The 15,543-nt window shown below is 34.5% G+C and overlaps 9 protein-coding genes and 3 pseudogenes across 12 annotated transcripts, besides 1 other annotated feature; 4 read left to right on the top strand and 8 right to left on the bottom strand.

The window, feature by feature from the left end:
- Positions 1 to 15,543: part of a mobile genetic element that runs on past the window's edge.
- Positions 17 to 711, bottom strand: TVAGG3_0256800 (annotated as a pseudogene). The gene has a single exon. A coding segment is annotated over exon 1 (695 nt).
- On the bottom strand, positions 1,616 to 2,050 carry TVAGG3_0256790 (uncharacterized protein; the record flags this gene model as incomplete). Its single annotated transcript, XM_051228259.1, has 1 exon — positions 1,616 to 2,050. The coding sequence occupies one exon, from the start codon at positions 2,048 to 2,050 to the stop codon at positions 1,616 to 1,618; it is 435 nt and encodes a 144-aa protein (XP_051097989.1).
- Positions 2,096 to 2,368, top strand: TVAGG3_0256780 (uncharacterized protein; the record flags this gene model as incomplete). Its single annotated transcript, XM_051228258.1, has 1 exon — positions 2,096 to 2,368. The coding sequence occupies one exon, from the start codon at positions 2,096 to 2,098 to the stop codon at positions 2,366 to 2,368; it is 273 nt and encodes a 90-aa protein (XP_051097988.1).
- On the top strand, positions 2,393 to 3,250 carry TVAGG3_0256770 (uncharacterized protein; the record flags this gene model as incomplete). Its single annotated transcript, XM_051228257.1, has 1 exon — positions 2,393 to 3,250. The coding sequence occupies one exon, from the start codon at positions 2,393 to 2,395 to the stop codon at positions 3,248 to 3,250; it is 858 nt and encodes a 285-aa protein (XP_051097987.1).
- Positions 3,397 to 5,001, bottom strand: TVAGG3_0256760 (organellar and viral DNA polymerase type B; the record flags this gene model as incomplete). Its single annotated transcript, XM_051228256.1, has 1 exon — positions 3,397 to 5,001. One exon carries the CDS (start codon positions 4,999 to 5,001, stop codon positions 3,397 to 3,399), a length of 1,605 nt encoding a protein of 534 aa, XP_051097986.1.
- TVAGG3_0256750 (organellar and viral DNA polymerase type B) lies at positions 5,648 to 6,090 on the bottom strand (the record flags this gene model as incomplete). The annotated part of the gene is made up of 1 exon (XM_051228255.1): positions 5,648 to 6,090. A coding segment is annotated over one exon (443 nt), but the record flags the coding sequence as incomplete, so codon positions are not given.
- Positions 7,342 to 7,824, top strand: TVAGG3_0256740 (annotated as a pseudogene). Its single transcript has one exon. A coding segment is annotated over exon 1 (483 nt).
- On the bottom strand, positions 7,918 to 8,527 carry TVAGG3_0256730 (annotated as a pseudogene). The gene has a single exon. A coding segment is annotated over exon 1 (610 nt).
- TVAGG3_0256720 (organellar and viral DNA polymerase type B) lies at positions 10,542 to 10,862 on the top strand (the record flags this gene model as incomplete). The annotated part of the gene is made up of 1 exon (XM_051228254.1): positions 10,542 to 10,862. The coding sequence occupies one exon, from the start codon at positions 10,542 to 10,544 to the stop codon at positions 10,860 to 10,862; it is 321 nt and encodes a 106-aa protein (XP_051097984.1).
- Positions 11,632 to 12,135, bottom strand: TVAGG3_0256710 (integrase core domain containing protein family; the record flags this gene model as incomplete). Its single annotated transcript, XM_051228253.1, has 1 exon — positions 11,632 to 12,135. A coding segment is annotated over one exon (504 nt), but the record flags the coding sequence as incomplete, so codon positions are not given.
- TVAGG3_0256700 (ATP binding) lies at positions 12,155 to 12,472 on the bottom strand (the record flags this gene model as incomplete). Its single annotated transcript, XM_051228252.1, has 1 exon — positions 12,155 to 12,472. One exon carries the CDS (start codon positions 12,470 to 12,472, stop codon positions 12,155 to 12,157), a length of 318 nt encoding a protein of 105 aa, XP_051097982.1.
- TVAGG3_0256690 (keratin-associated protein family) lies at positions 13,225 to 14,365 on the bottom strand (the record flags this gene model as incomplete). The annotated part of the gene is made up of 1 exon (XM_051228251.1): positions 13,225 to 14,365. A coding segment is annotated over one exon (1,141 nt), but the record flags the coding sequence as incomplete, so codon positions are not given.

Here is a 15,543-nt window from a genome sequence, read left to right as displayed (position 1 = left end):
AATAAACGTTCATCCTTTATTCCTCACTGTCGTCCGGCTAAGTTATAGTCGTCAAGTCTTATTATTGGTATGCCTGACTGTCTTACTTGTATTGCAAAGCAACAATCCCTCATAAATCCAATAAGTGGCTTTGGTACGTTTTCAGTTGCTAGTTCAATAGGTCCTTTAACAGACAATTTGTATGTTATTGGAGCAGTAGATGTTTGACCTTGCTGGAAGCAAAAGTCCACTTCTGTTGGAAAACCACATAAGAAATGTGTGTTGTCATAGCTATCCCATTTATGTTCCACACTACCATCATCCACCAATGACCTCATAACATCTTCATTAAATCCAATCATATCATTGTTTGTATTGCAAGCGTTCGCAACCATTTCATAAAATACAGGTCCATATGATTTTTCAGGTTCTGCAGGCATATTTCCATAAGCTCCCATGGAAAGCTGAAGATATTTAAACTTAGGGTTCTCAAAATTAACATAATAGTTGTCTTTCTTTCTAAATAGTGCCCAAATACTTTTAACATTAATAGGCGTATAAGCTGCTGTAAATGTTGCACTTGAACTATCTGTATTCTTTGAGAATGAACCGTCCATAGGAATCCAATCCATAACTTTAACAGGAAAACATAAAGCCTCGTTTGTATAATGTTCTACAAGTTCTGTATAAATGTTAGGGTCTAAAGAGAATGACTTTGGATGAATGAAACATTCATTAAAATCCATCTTTGTTCGAAATAGTTGCTGGTTTACAGTTGTAATAGTAACTGTTCCACTAGCTTCTACTGCCTTCGTTATCATAGTGAATGGTTCATTCCATGGAACAAATTTATTTGTCGGTGGATTTGAATCTGAAGCAAATGCAACTTTAAGAGTTGGATTGAAAGCAATGATATCATTTACAGATATAGATGTGCATTGTAAGGCGTCGCTACTGAACTTTACTTTAAGCTGAATGTTTCCTGCAAAAGCTGGAATAAATCGAATAGCTTCTAATGGAAGGAATCTTCTAACAGGAATTCTTAAACGAAGCTTAAAATCAAATGATTTTCCTGCTGTAATTGGACCACTAACAATTTGTCCTGTTCTGCATGTTCCCGAATGACTCCATACATCTTCATGTCGAGTCTTTGAAAAACATCTACTTTCTTTATTTGTTCGGTAGTTTGTGAGTTTGAAGTTATATATGCTTCTTCTCTTGCGTTGTCTTGAGAATATACGATACGACCATTTGCAAGGATTTGATATCCAGCAACTGCATAGAAAGCGTCATCGAAACCAATCCAAAATCCTGGTGGGTTTGTTTTATTGGAACCTGAACCAATTTCTTTATCTACAATAAATTGACCTTCCATTTTATACGTAATGAATGTATTGTAAAGGTCCAACATATTTTCACCAGGAGGTGAGAGATTGAATGTTACCCATGTGTTATCTTTAGCAGTTCCAGGTTGTGATGGAATCTTTGCGTCAGAATATTTTCTATTAGTGTCACCAATTTGAACTGCATTGTCTATGATATCGAAATATGAGCGAATCTGATGAATATGCTCTGCTGGAGTAAATTCGTTTAACTGTTCGTTCTGCATGTATTTACTTCAGATAAAAATATCTATTTACTTCATTATTCTCACTCTTCTTCTTGGTATTCGTGGTGGAAGTTGTTTCTTGACATTTTCAATGAACTGTACATTCTCTTTTGTCTCAACTTCTTTCACTGGCGGGTCAGGGTTCTTTGACTCGGTTTGTTTTTCAATGAAATTCACGAACTTTGCAATAAGCTCTTGGTTCGTTATTGAAAGTACATCTGGCTTCTTTTCTTCTTGTTCTTTTGGTGGCTCAGTTTGAACAGAAGGTTTTATATGGGCTTCGTGGACTTCACCCTTGCCATGCACCTTAATGTTGTCGCTCTCTGCATTCGCTAATGGTACCTTTCTTTTTCTTACGTATATTTTACCATCTTTACTCTGACTTACGTAATAGAAAGGATGTTGTATTCCTCTTGCGTCATTTAATATAATAGACTCTCGCTCTGATTTTGACAAGCTCATTTTACATCGGTTAAAGTTTTAAGTTAGTTTTTTATCTACAGTCAAATGACTCAGACAAGTCATATGGACAAGACCCAAGGGGTCATAGATGTTGAAGCATTGAAGAAAGAAATTCGCGAGCAAATTTTATCCGAACTGAAGGAACAAAAACAAGAACAAAAGCCAGAGAGACCAAAGAGAAAACTTAGTGAAAAACAACTAGCTGCATTAGCTGCTGGAAGACAGAAGAACCCACGTTTGCTGGCGAAAAAAGCTAGAGAAGAAGCAAAAGCAAAGGAAGAACAAAAAGCAAAGGAAGCTGAAGCAAAGAAAGAGTAAATGGTTTATTTTTATCCAAACTAAATGTATAGACAAATACCTTTATCTGTTGCGTTCAGTAGTGAAAACCCTGACGTCAAAATAAAGGGGAACAGAGTAACGTTTAAGTTTCCAACAGACTGGATTGTGAACATAAATGAAGAGAAGTACATTGGCATAACATCTATGTATATAACACGTGCTTTCAGAAAGGTTGACTTTATACTTCAAGTCGAGATAGAAAATGACGAACAGTCTTTAAGCGCCCAAAACATTCACATATACAAATACTTTAAAGACGATACAACATTGTTGCAATGTATGATTTCATTTAATGAGATGTTCGAGAAAAAGTTCAACATTGAAGTACAAACTTTACAGCCTTTACGTGAGTTTCTTGCACAACTGAAGGAAGAAGGTAGTCAGCCACAACTTATAGACTTTCATTATGAATTTAATGAAAATGAAGATGGAACACATGACTGTCAATTCATTGTATTCTCACCATTCAATGAAGTCGCTAAAAAGAAAGAAAATCCATTACGTATAAGATTTCAAATCTCCGAACCAAGTGATGATTTTAAGAATGTTTTCAATTATGATGCAATGCTTCCGAGGAAAAATGAATTTTCAAAGATTGTAACACCTGGCATTTGGGATAGAAAGCAAGCAATACTTTACTCTAATATAGCCAAAGGCGTTGAAAATGAGTTCATTGGTCATACAAGAACTTCACCACTTCCTAACCCTAAATACTATAAATTAACTGGCTTCAATCGTGAGTTTTGGATAGACATGTTCTCCACTCATGACCATAAATGTCCAGTGTTCTTGCCTCCAGATGGGAAGGACTGTCTCTACATTGAAGCACAACTCTTAAACTCTACCATCGCAGTATTGTAAAATCTACGCTAGCTTTATTTTTATCACGAATGACCTCATTGCTGACAAAAATAAGCCGCTAGCGGCAAGGCGAAGCCCATGACCTCATTCATGACCTCATTGCTGACAAAAATAAGCCGCTAGCGGCAAGGGCGAAGCCCATGACCTCAGAACTTCAACTTACGAATAAAGCTTGTTTTAGTCGTTATTGAAAAGTTGAACTTTTCAGCAAAGCAAGGTTGACATGACTTACATAAGTCGAATGCAATCTCTTGACCATCATAAAGTGCTTTGTAAAGTTTCATTAAACTGAACTCAGAGTCTTTGTCATATGTTCCAACAGGTATGTGAATGTTCTTATCTTCATTGTAATAGCATTGTATAGCTTCAGGAAACATTTCATTAGCGGTTAAAGCAATAACATCTTGCTTCACGCCTTTCATTCTGCAGTGAAATGCAACTTCATTTAAATCGTTAGTGAGTAAGTCTATGTAGGTCTTCTTTCCACAGAAAATACTTTTATAAGCTAAACTTTGTTTTCCAGGTGTTATTTCTGCAAAGTCGCTATGAAATTGACCAAGGTTCTTTCCTATAAGTTCGCGACCATATCTCTTCTTAAACTCTGCTGCAAGCTTTGGTATGTCTTCATTATATAAGTGCATACTGTCGGTATCCTGGTAAAAGATTTGAAGACCCATATCTTCAGCAGTACAGAATACTTCATTCATAATACGTTTTGACATAGACAGAATATTAACACCAAGTGGACAGAAGTTAAAGTGTCTGCAAATGCTTTTCGTTAGCTTGAAAATAGTTTTATCTGAACCATCCAAACCTTCGAACTTCACTATATGGTTGTAATTTCTTATAGCATATCTTATAGCATCTTTGTCATTTACTATGGTTATTTTTGACTCAATAGGAGATAGAATAGTTTTGCCATAAATGCTGTTCAGAATGAGTTTTATAATTTCTTGTAAGGGGTTTCCTTCTTTCTTATACTTTAACCTTAACTCAAACAACTTCTTTACTTCATCTCTTATTCTCATATCTCTGTTTCCATCGTAATAGTATCCTTGCAACACTTCACATTTGACACATTGATATTTTATGAGGTCTTGTAATGTTATATGGTCAACATACATGAGACAGCAAGTGTTTGAACTTCTTGGAACGTTAAGTTCTGGATTTAGTTCAGGGTCGCAAACTATTAAATGAAAGTGTCTGGGTATACCAATCTCTGTTATCTTAATGAGAACAAAGAAGCCAGACATAAACTTTTCACCAATGGGTTCCTTTTGGTCATCATCGAATAAATGTCTCATGAGATACTCTGTGCTTAACATTTCTTCCTTCAATACTTTTGGAATACCTTCTAAAGTATAAAGTCTTGCTATAGCTGAAGGATATAATGAAACAGTGTCGAAGTCAGCAATGAGTTTCTTTTTGCTCTTTTGTTTCATGTTATCTGACAACATACATCTTCCACCTTGAATGCATCTCGAAATAAATTCTCTTGGTTTATTTGAGAGGTCATAAAGATTTCCATTCGGGAAGTATACTCTGTTCTCAAACAATTTGTTAGCAATAGAACAAATACTAACGTAGTCATAAACGTTTAAATCAAACTCTTTCAATAAGTCATTGCGGAACTTTACAAAACCTTCTCTTAAAATTCTTACATCTTGTTTGCAGTAAAACGTGCTATATTTTTCTAAGTCGAAGTGGTTTTCATCTATTCTGCAACCTTTGATGGAATCTATGTTTTTCATGAATGTATCTGCATCATGGATAAACTTACATGCTTCAGAAATGACACCAGTTCTGTTGTCATTTGCTAACAAAACACTGCTGTAGTAGTTATATGGAAATACTTCTTTCGGTCCTGTTTGTAAGTTAAACATAGCAGGAAATAGTTTAAGCTTCTTATTTATAACACTGTAAGAGTCTTTTATAATAATTGCCCGTCCTTTATATAAACCAGTTATTTGCATTGTTCGTGAACCTTTAATGATGGGAGTTCCTTTCACTTCTGTCATGTGTCTTAAGATGAAGTTTATGTCATAACTGAGGTTGTGGAAATATATTAAACTCTTGTCAGGAAGTCTTTCCAAAAATTCTGTTGCACAGTTTTGACCCCAAATGCTTTCACTCACTGAACCATCTTCACTGTCATAACAGATGTTAAAAGCTTTATGAAAGCCATCTGTACTACACTCAAAGTCAGCAAAGAAAACGTGCTCAGGAATGAATTTACATTTAGCTTTATTTACTTCTTTTGACTCTGCTTTCTTCTTCAGTTGTACACAATACTTTGGAGCATATGTCAAATCTTTAAATGGTGCAAGGTTCTGTTTATATAAGTCAGTAGTATATGTGAAAAGTTCTCCATAAGAAATAGGTTCGAAATATTTGCACTCCCACAATGTTTTCATAACATCCCATAGCGGTGTTGTTCTATCATAACGAACTACATATTTATCTTCTCTCTTTGTATAAATCTTCATCTGTTTCTCAATGTTCATTCCACCACACTCCTTCAAGATTTCTATATAGTTTCGAATGAAGTATGTTGTCATTGGTAATCTTTCATTTAGCATGTAGTGGTCTTCAACAAGAAGTAAGTCAATAGTTCTAACAGTTTCGCATTCTTTTGGTATATATCTCTTTATTTCATTATGTCTTGAGTCATTGAAATAACCAATGGTAACATTAAATGCTATACCTGTTGAATCGGAAATTTCTTGTACTTTACTTTGAGGAAAGTCTCTAACACGAATGACTTCTCTCATGTGGTCAATAGTTTCTTCATTTACTCCAGCCTGAATGCAAGCATAAACGAAACAATTGTCCTCTGTCATAAGTGTTGCAGTTCTTTTGTTCAGTTCATTGAAGATTTGGTAGCGTTCAAGATTTATAGGTAATGTGCAAAGATACTTCCAGAACTGACCGCTTCTCTTCTTATAAAACTTCTTTTCACCATTATCTTTCCAAAAGCTTTCTATAAGTGCTGGGTTTCCTGTTTGCTTAAGAGCTTCCAAAATGGCTTTCTGGTCATTTGTCAGTGTGCTTTCATCTCTATATGGTCTCTTTTTTGGTTTGCCTTTCTTTACATCTGACATCGTTAAGCCTTCATATTCTGTTAAATCATACATCTTTATTTCGTAAGATTCTTTATGTTTGTCAAGAAGAAGTCATAGTGCATTTCAACAATACCTGCAGCATTTGCTTCTATCTCTGATATAAAGTTCTCCTTCAAGAGCTGATGTAGTAATGTTCCAATATTATTGAGGTTTAACGTAGAACATTCATACTTTCCACCAAGTTTATAACATACCATCCATCTCTGTTGCGAGTTTATTTTAATTTTCTCTAAGAGTCTCATGAAAACCTTACCGAAATGTTTGTGTAAGTAGTCTCTGTTTGGTTCATCTAAAGCTTCGATGTTAAAGTCAATGAGTCTATTGCCTGACTTCACATTTCTCTTCCTATTCTCTTCATCTTTCTTTAACCATCTCTCACCTTCTTTTGGTTTGTCGTCAATGGAACGAATGACATCGTTAGCTTTGCGAACTTGTTCTATAGCACTTTTAAACATCTCTCTTCTCTGTTGTTTCAGTGTGTCATCTCTCTTTCGTGTTTCACCAACGTTTGCATCTTTGTTTGTTATGTCAAACATCTCTCTTCTTACTTCATGAGGTACAGCTCTTCTTGTTTCACCAACGTTTGCATTTGTTATGTCAAACATCTCTCTTCTTACTTCATGAGGTACTGAACGTCTATGATATAAGTCAATAGCAATGTCATTTAAAGGAAATGCTCTTGCATGGACTTCGTCCTCGCCGCGTTGCGGCTTTATGAACTCATGAATTCTATCATAACTTATTGCACCATTATAGTCTTTAATGAAGTCAGCGAGTGCTTTTTTGTTTGTTGCGTAATGCTTTGCAACATCTATATTAGCTTCTGTAAGAAGTTGTTTTATTTCCGAGTGTTCTAACTTAGACAACTTCCGATACATCTTTAGTAGGAAATAAAAAAATATTTTTTGAAAAAATTAGATTAGATTTTTTTTAAGTTATTTTTCAAAATAATTTAATATTTTTATTTTAATGAAACACATGCAAGATTGCAAGTTCTTTTCATACAATGCTCTCGCTACTGCCATCAAGAATGAGTTCAATAATGCTTCAAACGTTAATGTTATCTTTAACAAGAAGTTTGTGAAAGAATCTAAGTTTGGTCAGTATGTCAGACCATTAGCTATCGTCATTGACCGCAAACGTTATACTTCACAAGAGTTAGCAGTAGTTTTGAAACAAAAGGGTTTCTTCGTGAATGTCAAAGATACACACTATACTGTCATAAAGAACTCCAACATTGACTTCTTCAGTATTGCTATGAATCTTTCCGAACAGAAAGAATATAAGAAGGGTGAAACATCTGTGAAATATTATCCTTCATCTCTGAAGACAATAACGAACAAAGATGTTATACAAAAGTTCTTACCAAAGGTTGAAGAAGCTTCAATTGACATTGACGAAGGAAGTGAAATGGTTGAAGAAATTGACCCTGAAGCTATTTAACCAAAAATATATTTTTGGTGAAGAGGTGAGATCACCTGTTTTTTCACCTCATTCTCTCTTCGTTAATGTTGTCGTGACTTCTTCGTTAATGTTGTCGTGACTTCATTCTTCCTCTTTGAAGTTATCGAAATATTCTGTTATTTTTTCCTTCAGTAATGTTAAGTCTTCTTTGAAGGTAAGTATTGTGCAACCTTTGATGTCATAGTGTGTTTGAGGAAGAGTATTTTTGACAATTTCTTTTATTTGCTCATTCGGTGTCATTGAAATCGGTAAGTTTTCACGATAGAACCAGTTTCTGTCAGATTTATATATTTTAGCAAGGTCGTAAAAGCTTTTGTTGTTTCTTCTGACTAAATGCAACATAACCATATCTCTATCTTCTTCTTTCTCCAACTCTTCAGTATAAATCATATACTTATAACTCTTTTCCTTTCCTTTTGGTACTGAACGTGGTATTCTTTTCTGTATGCTTTTGTCTTTGGATTCAATGACTTCATCTTTTGCTTGAAGTTTCTTTTCCATCTCTCCACGTTCTGCTTTATATAGTTCATCTAACATCATGAAAATATAACAAGCATAACGAGGTGAAGCCCACATTGCTACAGCATTTACTAAAAGTCTATGAACATAATAACCTTTCAAACCAGGTGCCAAATTCTTGCGATTTTCGTACGGAATCTCTTCCCTCGGTTTTCCGAGGGAAGCAAATCATATGAGGAAATTCTTCTAAAAGTTCTTTTGCCTGTTGGTTTTCAAACCAATGATATGCTTGCTTTGTAGAACGAAGAGCGTTCATTATACTTTGCATTTGATACATATCATCTTTGACTGAACGAATGAGTCTCAATTGTTTGTTATATTGTATGTATTCGTATTCTTCATTTATGGCTTCATGAACGATAGCAGTTGTTGTGTTCTCTAATGTTGACATTTCTGTTCTTACATACAGGATAAAAAAATAAATAAAATAAAAACTAACTTTATTTTTTTCTGAGATAAACACTATTTCTTCACACCATTAAATTTTATCCTGTATGAAATGACTTTAAAAAGATTATTGACTGACTTCGAATACTATCTCATTGACGCACTGACAGACCCTCAAAACTGTGTTGAAAGTTCTTTAAGCTTTAAGATTGAAGGTACGACGCATTTTGTCTTCACTTACGTATTGAAAGAATATGACCGTTATCATAACGAAGTGAATCAAACACTAATAAAATTTGTAGATAAAAAATTGGTTAACAATGAATATTTTAAACGTGAAGACCCAAACACTGCTGGAGATGATGAAGAATACAGACAAGTTATTTGAAAAAAATAACGCAAGATTAGATGCAATAGAAAAGAAGTTTAATGAATGTCTTACAAACACGTATGAATATCTTATGCAGTGGGAAGCCAGATGGAAATAAATTTACGTCAAATATGCAATTTATAAATCTTATGTCGACAGGCTACGTAGCACAGTGGTCTAAGGTGGTGTTATGGAGGGGTCAAGGTCTGTGGTTCGACCGCGACAGCGCCGTATTTTCTTATTTTCTTTATTTGTCTTGTTTGTCGTGAATAAAAAGTATCATAAAAGTGCTCTATCTTCCACGGGAATAAATAAAAAATTTACTTTATTTCTTCTTTATTTCTTTGTTCCGTGGAAGAAGGGTTTTGCTGTTTTTTCTCAGCCGAAATCAATGATTTTTTCATTTTTGGAATCCTTAGCGAATGAGGAATCTTTTCTCTCGTGGAAGCTTTGACCTAAAATAAGCCGCTAGCGGCAAGGGCGAAGCCCATAATTTAGGTGAAGAGACCCAAAGGGTCAGAGCCGCAAAGCGGCTAGGTGAGATATCACCTGTTTTTTCACCTCTTTTTTCACCCTCGTGACTTTGTCATAACTTCTTCGTAAATGCTTTGTCATAACTTCTTCGTAAATGCTTTGTCATAACTTCTTCGTAAATGAGTGTAAATGACCAAAAATATATTATAGGTGAAGAGACCCAAAGGGTCTTGAATTTTCATGAATTTCCTTAAGATAGAAAAATAACGTTAGTTTTATTTTTATTTATTTTTTTTATTTTGTATGTAAAGATAGATTTCAACAATCGGCACAACAACATTCAAGCCGCGAACGGCGGGACTCTGTCCACAACAACTTCACCAAACTCGTTAGTCATGAATCCAACATCTATGTTAGTAGAGATGAAAAGCTTCATTCCTTCTTCATATACTTTCGAAACAAAAATCCAGAAGATAAAGCAAGAACTTTTAACAAGTAATTTAGACTGTAGTGCGAAAGATGAAACAAATGAACAGTATCTTTATGAAATGCAGGACATTATTGACCATTTACCTAAACTACCTGAAATTCAGCATCAAAAACTAACTATTCCTGAATTCGATGAAATAGAAGTGAAACCAACTGACTCAGTAGAAATAAAGAAGTTCATTCGAAAGGTAAACTATGAGTTTCTAGGATTTCATTGCAACCATAAGGTTATGGACAAAGATTGCGACATGGTATATAAGAATGTTTCTGACATATATAAATCCGGGGAGTTTAAGACCTACGATAACTTTGTTTCGTTAGTTGCTGAATGTGTATGGCAGATAAGAGATAAAGATAGAAGAGGTAAAATATGGAACGAACAGATAAGACCAACTGCTTTTGAGTTAAAGAAAACCATTGACGCCTTAGTTGTTTTAGCAGGTAGGTTTCAGAATATAACGCAAAAATGAATCCGCAATGTTCTAAATGTAAAGCAGCAATTAGGAAATATAACTACTCCGTCAAAGAGATAGAAAGAATGCGAAACGACTATGCAGACTTAAAGAAAGAAGCAGAAAAGCCAGCAGAAAATAAAATGGACATGTTAGCATTTCTGAACAAAAACTATCCAACTGCTGACGATTTCCTTCTATCTGACGTCAAGAAGAAATATAAAGAAACTTTCGGCATTGTTAAAACTTTTGACATACTGACAGAAGAAATAGAAGCTACGAAATTGTTTAGGATTTCAAATATACATCGTACAATTCATGTAAAACGCTTGTGAAAAACTGGGGTGAGAAAACAGGTGAGAAAACGGGTGACATCTCACCTAGCCGCTTTGCGGCTCTGACCCTTTGGGTCTCTTCACCTAAATTATATTTTTGGTGTAAATTTATGACAAAAATAAATGGTACCATTAATGATATCATGACTGTTCTCATTCATGTCTGATTTACATCCAACGAAAAAGTTTAGAAGAATTTTCTTATTCTTTCTGGCATGTTTTTATCTTTCCAGTACTCCCGCTCTAATGGTCCCAGATGAGTTGGTTTAGATTCTCTCAAGTTCTTAGATGGTATAACATCTTCAACGCCTCCTTCATATCTTACTTTATAAGTGTCATCGTTTGTGTTGTAGTCAAGTATTTCAATAACCACTCCTCGCTTTGCTTCGTCAATGGTTTCAGCAAGTTTGCCATTACTACTTTCGACTAATTTATGACGAGGGTAAAATGCTATGGAGTCGTCAGCAGCTTTTATAAGATATCCATTACCTTGCGTAGAGTCTACGATATAATAATTTCGACTTAACCTTAAACGTTTCTTTGTCAACGGTTTGTCGTCAAGAACTACACGAACTTTTGTTCCAGGAATGAGGGTAAATTGTTTTGAATTTCTGATATTTTGTGTTTGGCTTCGTTTCTTTTGTATATACTTTTCTTCTTGTTGTTGTGTCATTGAATTTGGTGTATGTCCTGTTGTAGAATGTGTTGAGGAATTATATACTTCGAGAAAATGTTTCATTGTTTCTTCGGTAAAGTCTCGCTCTTGATTTAAATCTCTGAGCGTTCTTATGAAGCGGTTTATGATGCCGAGTATGTTATGGTTATGGTCTTCAGTAGTGTAGTGAGTTATGTTATGCTTAATGAGAAATTCTGTGATTTCGTTGCTGAGGTATGCACTGTCTTGGTCTGATGTTAAAGTACTTGGGTTATGTTCTGCTACAAACTTTTGTAAAACTCTTAACACTTCACGAGTTCCTTTATTTCTCATTATATACGCATATGCTTTACGAGTGTTAACATTTATGAAGATGAGGAATGGTTTATGTCCTCCTTTTCTGCTTTGAATGAGAGTGTCAAATTGGTATGCGTCAGGAGTGTTGGAGTAAATTGGTAAAAAGTAGTCGTAAGGATTTATTTTTGTTTGATGTACAACATTTTTGTCAAAGAACCTTTTCACTTCAGCTCTGTTAGTAAATCCCGAACTCTTTGCAGCTTCATTGAACTTCTTAAATGACCTCCATGGATGTTGTTCGAATACTTCTTTCAAGCTCATTTATGTAAAGTTAAAGATTTTAACCAACTCGTATCCAAGCGTGCATTGTTATATAAGGAGGCATATAATCTTTTCCATTACCTGCTGGGTCTGTAATACCAGCTACAACATGTGTATGATTTCCTGCAGTTCCACAGAAAATACCTGTGCTAACATCTTTGGGGTCAGTTGTGATATCATATCTATGCATTCCCTGTCTATCCGAACCCGCTGCAAGATTTGTATAACCTCTTTTTGTTATTGAATGTGAATGGTTTCCTTCCACAGATGTTCTTCCACTGAACCTATGCATATGTGAAGGAAGGTTTTCAATACCTATTTTCTTTGAACCTCCCATCTTCATTGACTGCGTATTAGTGTAGAATGGAAAACTGTCAACTATTTCATACCATCTACCACCAAATAAAGTGTTTGGATTTTATTGGATTCATAGACGTATAAACAGCTCCTATAGGATATATTAAATCATATATGCTCATAACTCTATAAACATATTCTAAAGAACTTATGTCATTAAATACCATTTGGAATGTATCTCCCGGATGAAATGTTGCATTTGTTCCACTTTTATAATGTAATGTTAGTTCAATAGAATTATCCAAGAAAAATTCAAAAGTATCTGGTTGAAGACCTCTAACAAATTCAAATGGAGTTGCTGGTTCACCATTTATAATTTCTGTTGTAAATGTCATTGTATCTGGTTTCGAAAATTTCTTTGTTAGTTCTGCATCCACATAAGTTTTATCTGCTTTCTTGTCATATAAATCTTGAGCAGTGAATTTAATATTATGTTCATCCTTCATGACATAAACATCTTTACATCTAATGTTTCTCATCGTCGTTATGTCGTCATCCGATGTTAAACCTTGTGGAAAGTTAGGAGGTTTACAATATAATACATCCCCACCAGTTTCTTCAACCGTTCCTTCAATACTTTCTATAGCAACAGTTGTGAAATTTATGTGTATGGTTCTTGTCTGCTTTCTTATCTAACATTGCTGGTAGTTCATGTGCTTCAAAGTTTCTGGCATGACTTCGTATTCCTGCAACTGTTATCTAAACTGTTAAGAGTATCTTTTACGCTTGTACTTGGATTTTCTAATGGTGCACTTGAACCAAGGTCAAAGTTCAATATTATGTCGTCTGCTCTAACAGTAGTGAAGGATTTATGTGTATGGTTCTTGTCAGCTTTACTGTCTAAAGAAGTTTGAAGTTCATTTATATCGGAGATGTTGTGTTTATGAGATTTCAAAACTTTGTTCGTTGCGTCAAGTTCAACTTTGTCAGCTTTACTTTTAATAGCATCTTCAAACGTTATTTTTGCCTTAACTCTCAACGTAAATCTTGGTTCAACTAATACACCATTAACAGAAAGTAGAGGCATAAATTTCATCGTTATAACAAATGCTTCTGGTGCTTTACCTGTGTCATACTGTACAGTACAGCTTATGTCATAACCTTTAGCACGAATGTATTTATATCTTCTTTCATTAACATTTTTTGTCTTCGCTTCATCACTTCGTGTTAAATATCCATGGTAGTCCGTTATAATCTGTTCGTCTGAAGTTATATAATGAACGTGGTTTTTATCTGCTTTTTCGGCTAATTTCTCATTAACATCATTCACTTCTAATTCAACTCTTCCGCCAGAACTCTTATTATCATTAATCTTTTTCATTAATTCGGTAATTACGTCATAAAGACTATATTCTGTTTTCGGTTTTGTAAATAATGAGTCAAAATTTCTTTTCATCATTACATCGCTGACATTAATGATATCACCAATTCCTTTTTCATTTATTCTCTTCATTAATTCTGCAATAATGACGAATATATAATCTGTTAATTTATTCTCTTCATCGAGGGTTATAGAATGTTTTGAAATTGAATCATTAACTCCTCTAAATAAATCAATAACTTCAGGATACACGTTTTTAATGTCTTGAATAACCCGACCAGTATCCTCGCCACTATGTGGCTCTGAGCCCGTTGGGCTCTGTTGTTCATGTTCTTCGTTCCCGTCGTTACGTGGTTTTATATCTCTAACCATCATCAACGCAGCCATAACCGGAGGGTTTGTTGCTACCTGTTCGAAAATCCGTCCGTTATGTATGGTATATCTAAATAATTTCTTTGTGTTTGTTAAAACATTTGAAACAAGTCTTTTAAAACCATCTACAAAATTTCCTGTTTCACCTAATGTTCTTGCAGCATTTACAAGCTCACCCATTCCCGCTTTTGACCCCAAAAACGTCCATATTGCATTTATTTCACTCTGTATAGTTGTCCATTCAGCGAAACTAACACCCGCATTCGCTAAGCTGAAAATGAAATTCAGTGGATCGAACTTAATTCCACCTTCTTTTTCAATTTCAACGAACTCACTAACATGAGATTTTAAATATTCTTTCGTTAAAATTGTTTTCCCCGATGTTATGTCATTAACGAAACTATCACCGTCAAAAGTTAACGAATTCAATTTCGTCGTTGATGCTTTTATTTCATACACCGCTTTATCGATAGTTTTTGGCTCACCTTCTTTAGAAGCATATGAAACATTAATGAATGAATTATATGTATTCGTGAATGAGTTAAAATCAATGATTTTCATTAATGACGCCTTTAATGATTCATTAACTGTTGAATCCCTTAAAACAATTAATGAACTGTCCTTTATGAAAGGTACACTGCAAACCGTCGAGTTTGGATCAAATGCTGTAGTTGGTGCAGGAATATTAATGATATAAGTCATTAAATCATTAAGTGACGTAAATAATGTTGTCGTTTTTGATTTAATTTCTTTAGCATCTGTTATATATGGTAATTTTATTTCTGTAGTTTCTGAATTAAAGATATTCGCTAAAATGTTTTGTAAACTGTTTTGAACAGCTGTGTAAACCGTTGAATCGGAACTCTTACGATTTCACCATCCTTAATAAAAGGCATTGTACATGACGTAGTGCTTGGGTCAAATCTTTCGGGATTATAATTCAACATATATTCTAACGCTTCATATACAGACCTATAACAGTTGTGTCGTTCTTCATGACAACTTCACCATTTACAATGAATGGCATTGTACATGGAGTTAAAATAGGGTCAAACTTTTCATAGTCCTTCCATGTTATGTATTTCTCGGTATTTCCATCAGAAATAACAATATATTTGTCAGTAAGTGTGAGAGAGTATTGACCAAAATATAAACGTTTAGCTCTGTCAGCTTCATACGCATATGCAGCAATACTCATATTTTAATGAGAATAAAATGTTGTTCTATTTGCAAAGTACAGACCCAAACGAATACGGGACAGTAAAGCTACAAACAAACTTAGGTCTTCAGAATGAAGCGCTTGCTTTCAGAGTTGTTGACTTCAATACTATCGCTTCATTCGTTATAACAGATGAAAC

The sequence above is a fragment of the Trichomonas vaginalis genome, chromosome V (genome assembly GCF_026262505.1).
Source record: "Trichomonas vaginalis G3 chromosome V, whole genome shotgun sequence".
NCBI lineage: Eukaryota > Parabasalia > Trichomonadida > Trichomonadidae > Trichomonas > Trichomonas vaginalis.
This window is presented reverse-complemented; position numbering and strand designations above follow the sequence as displayed.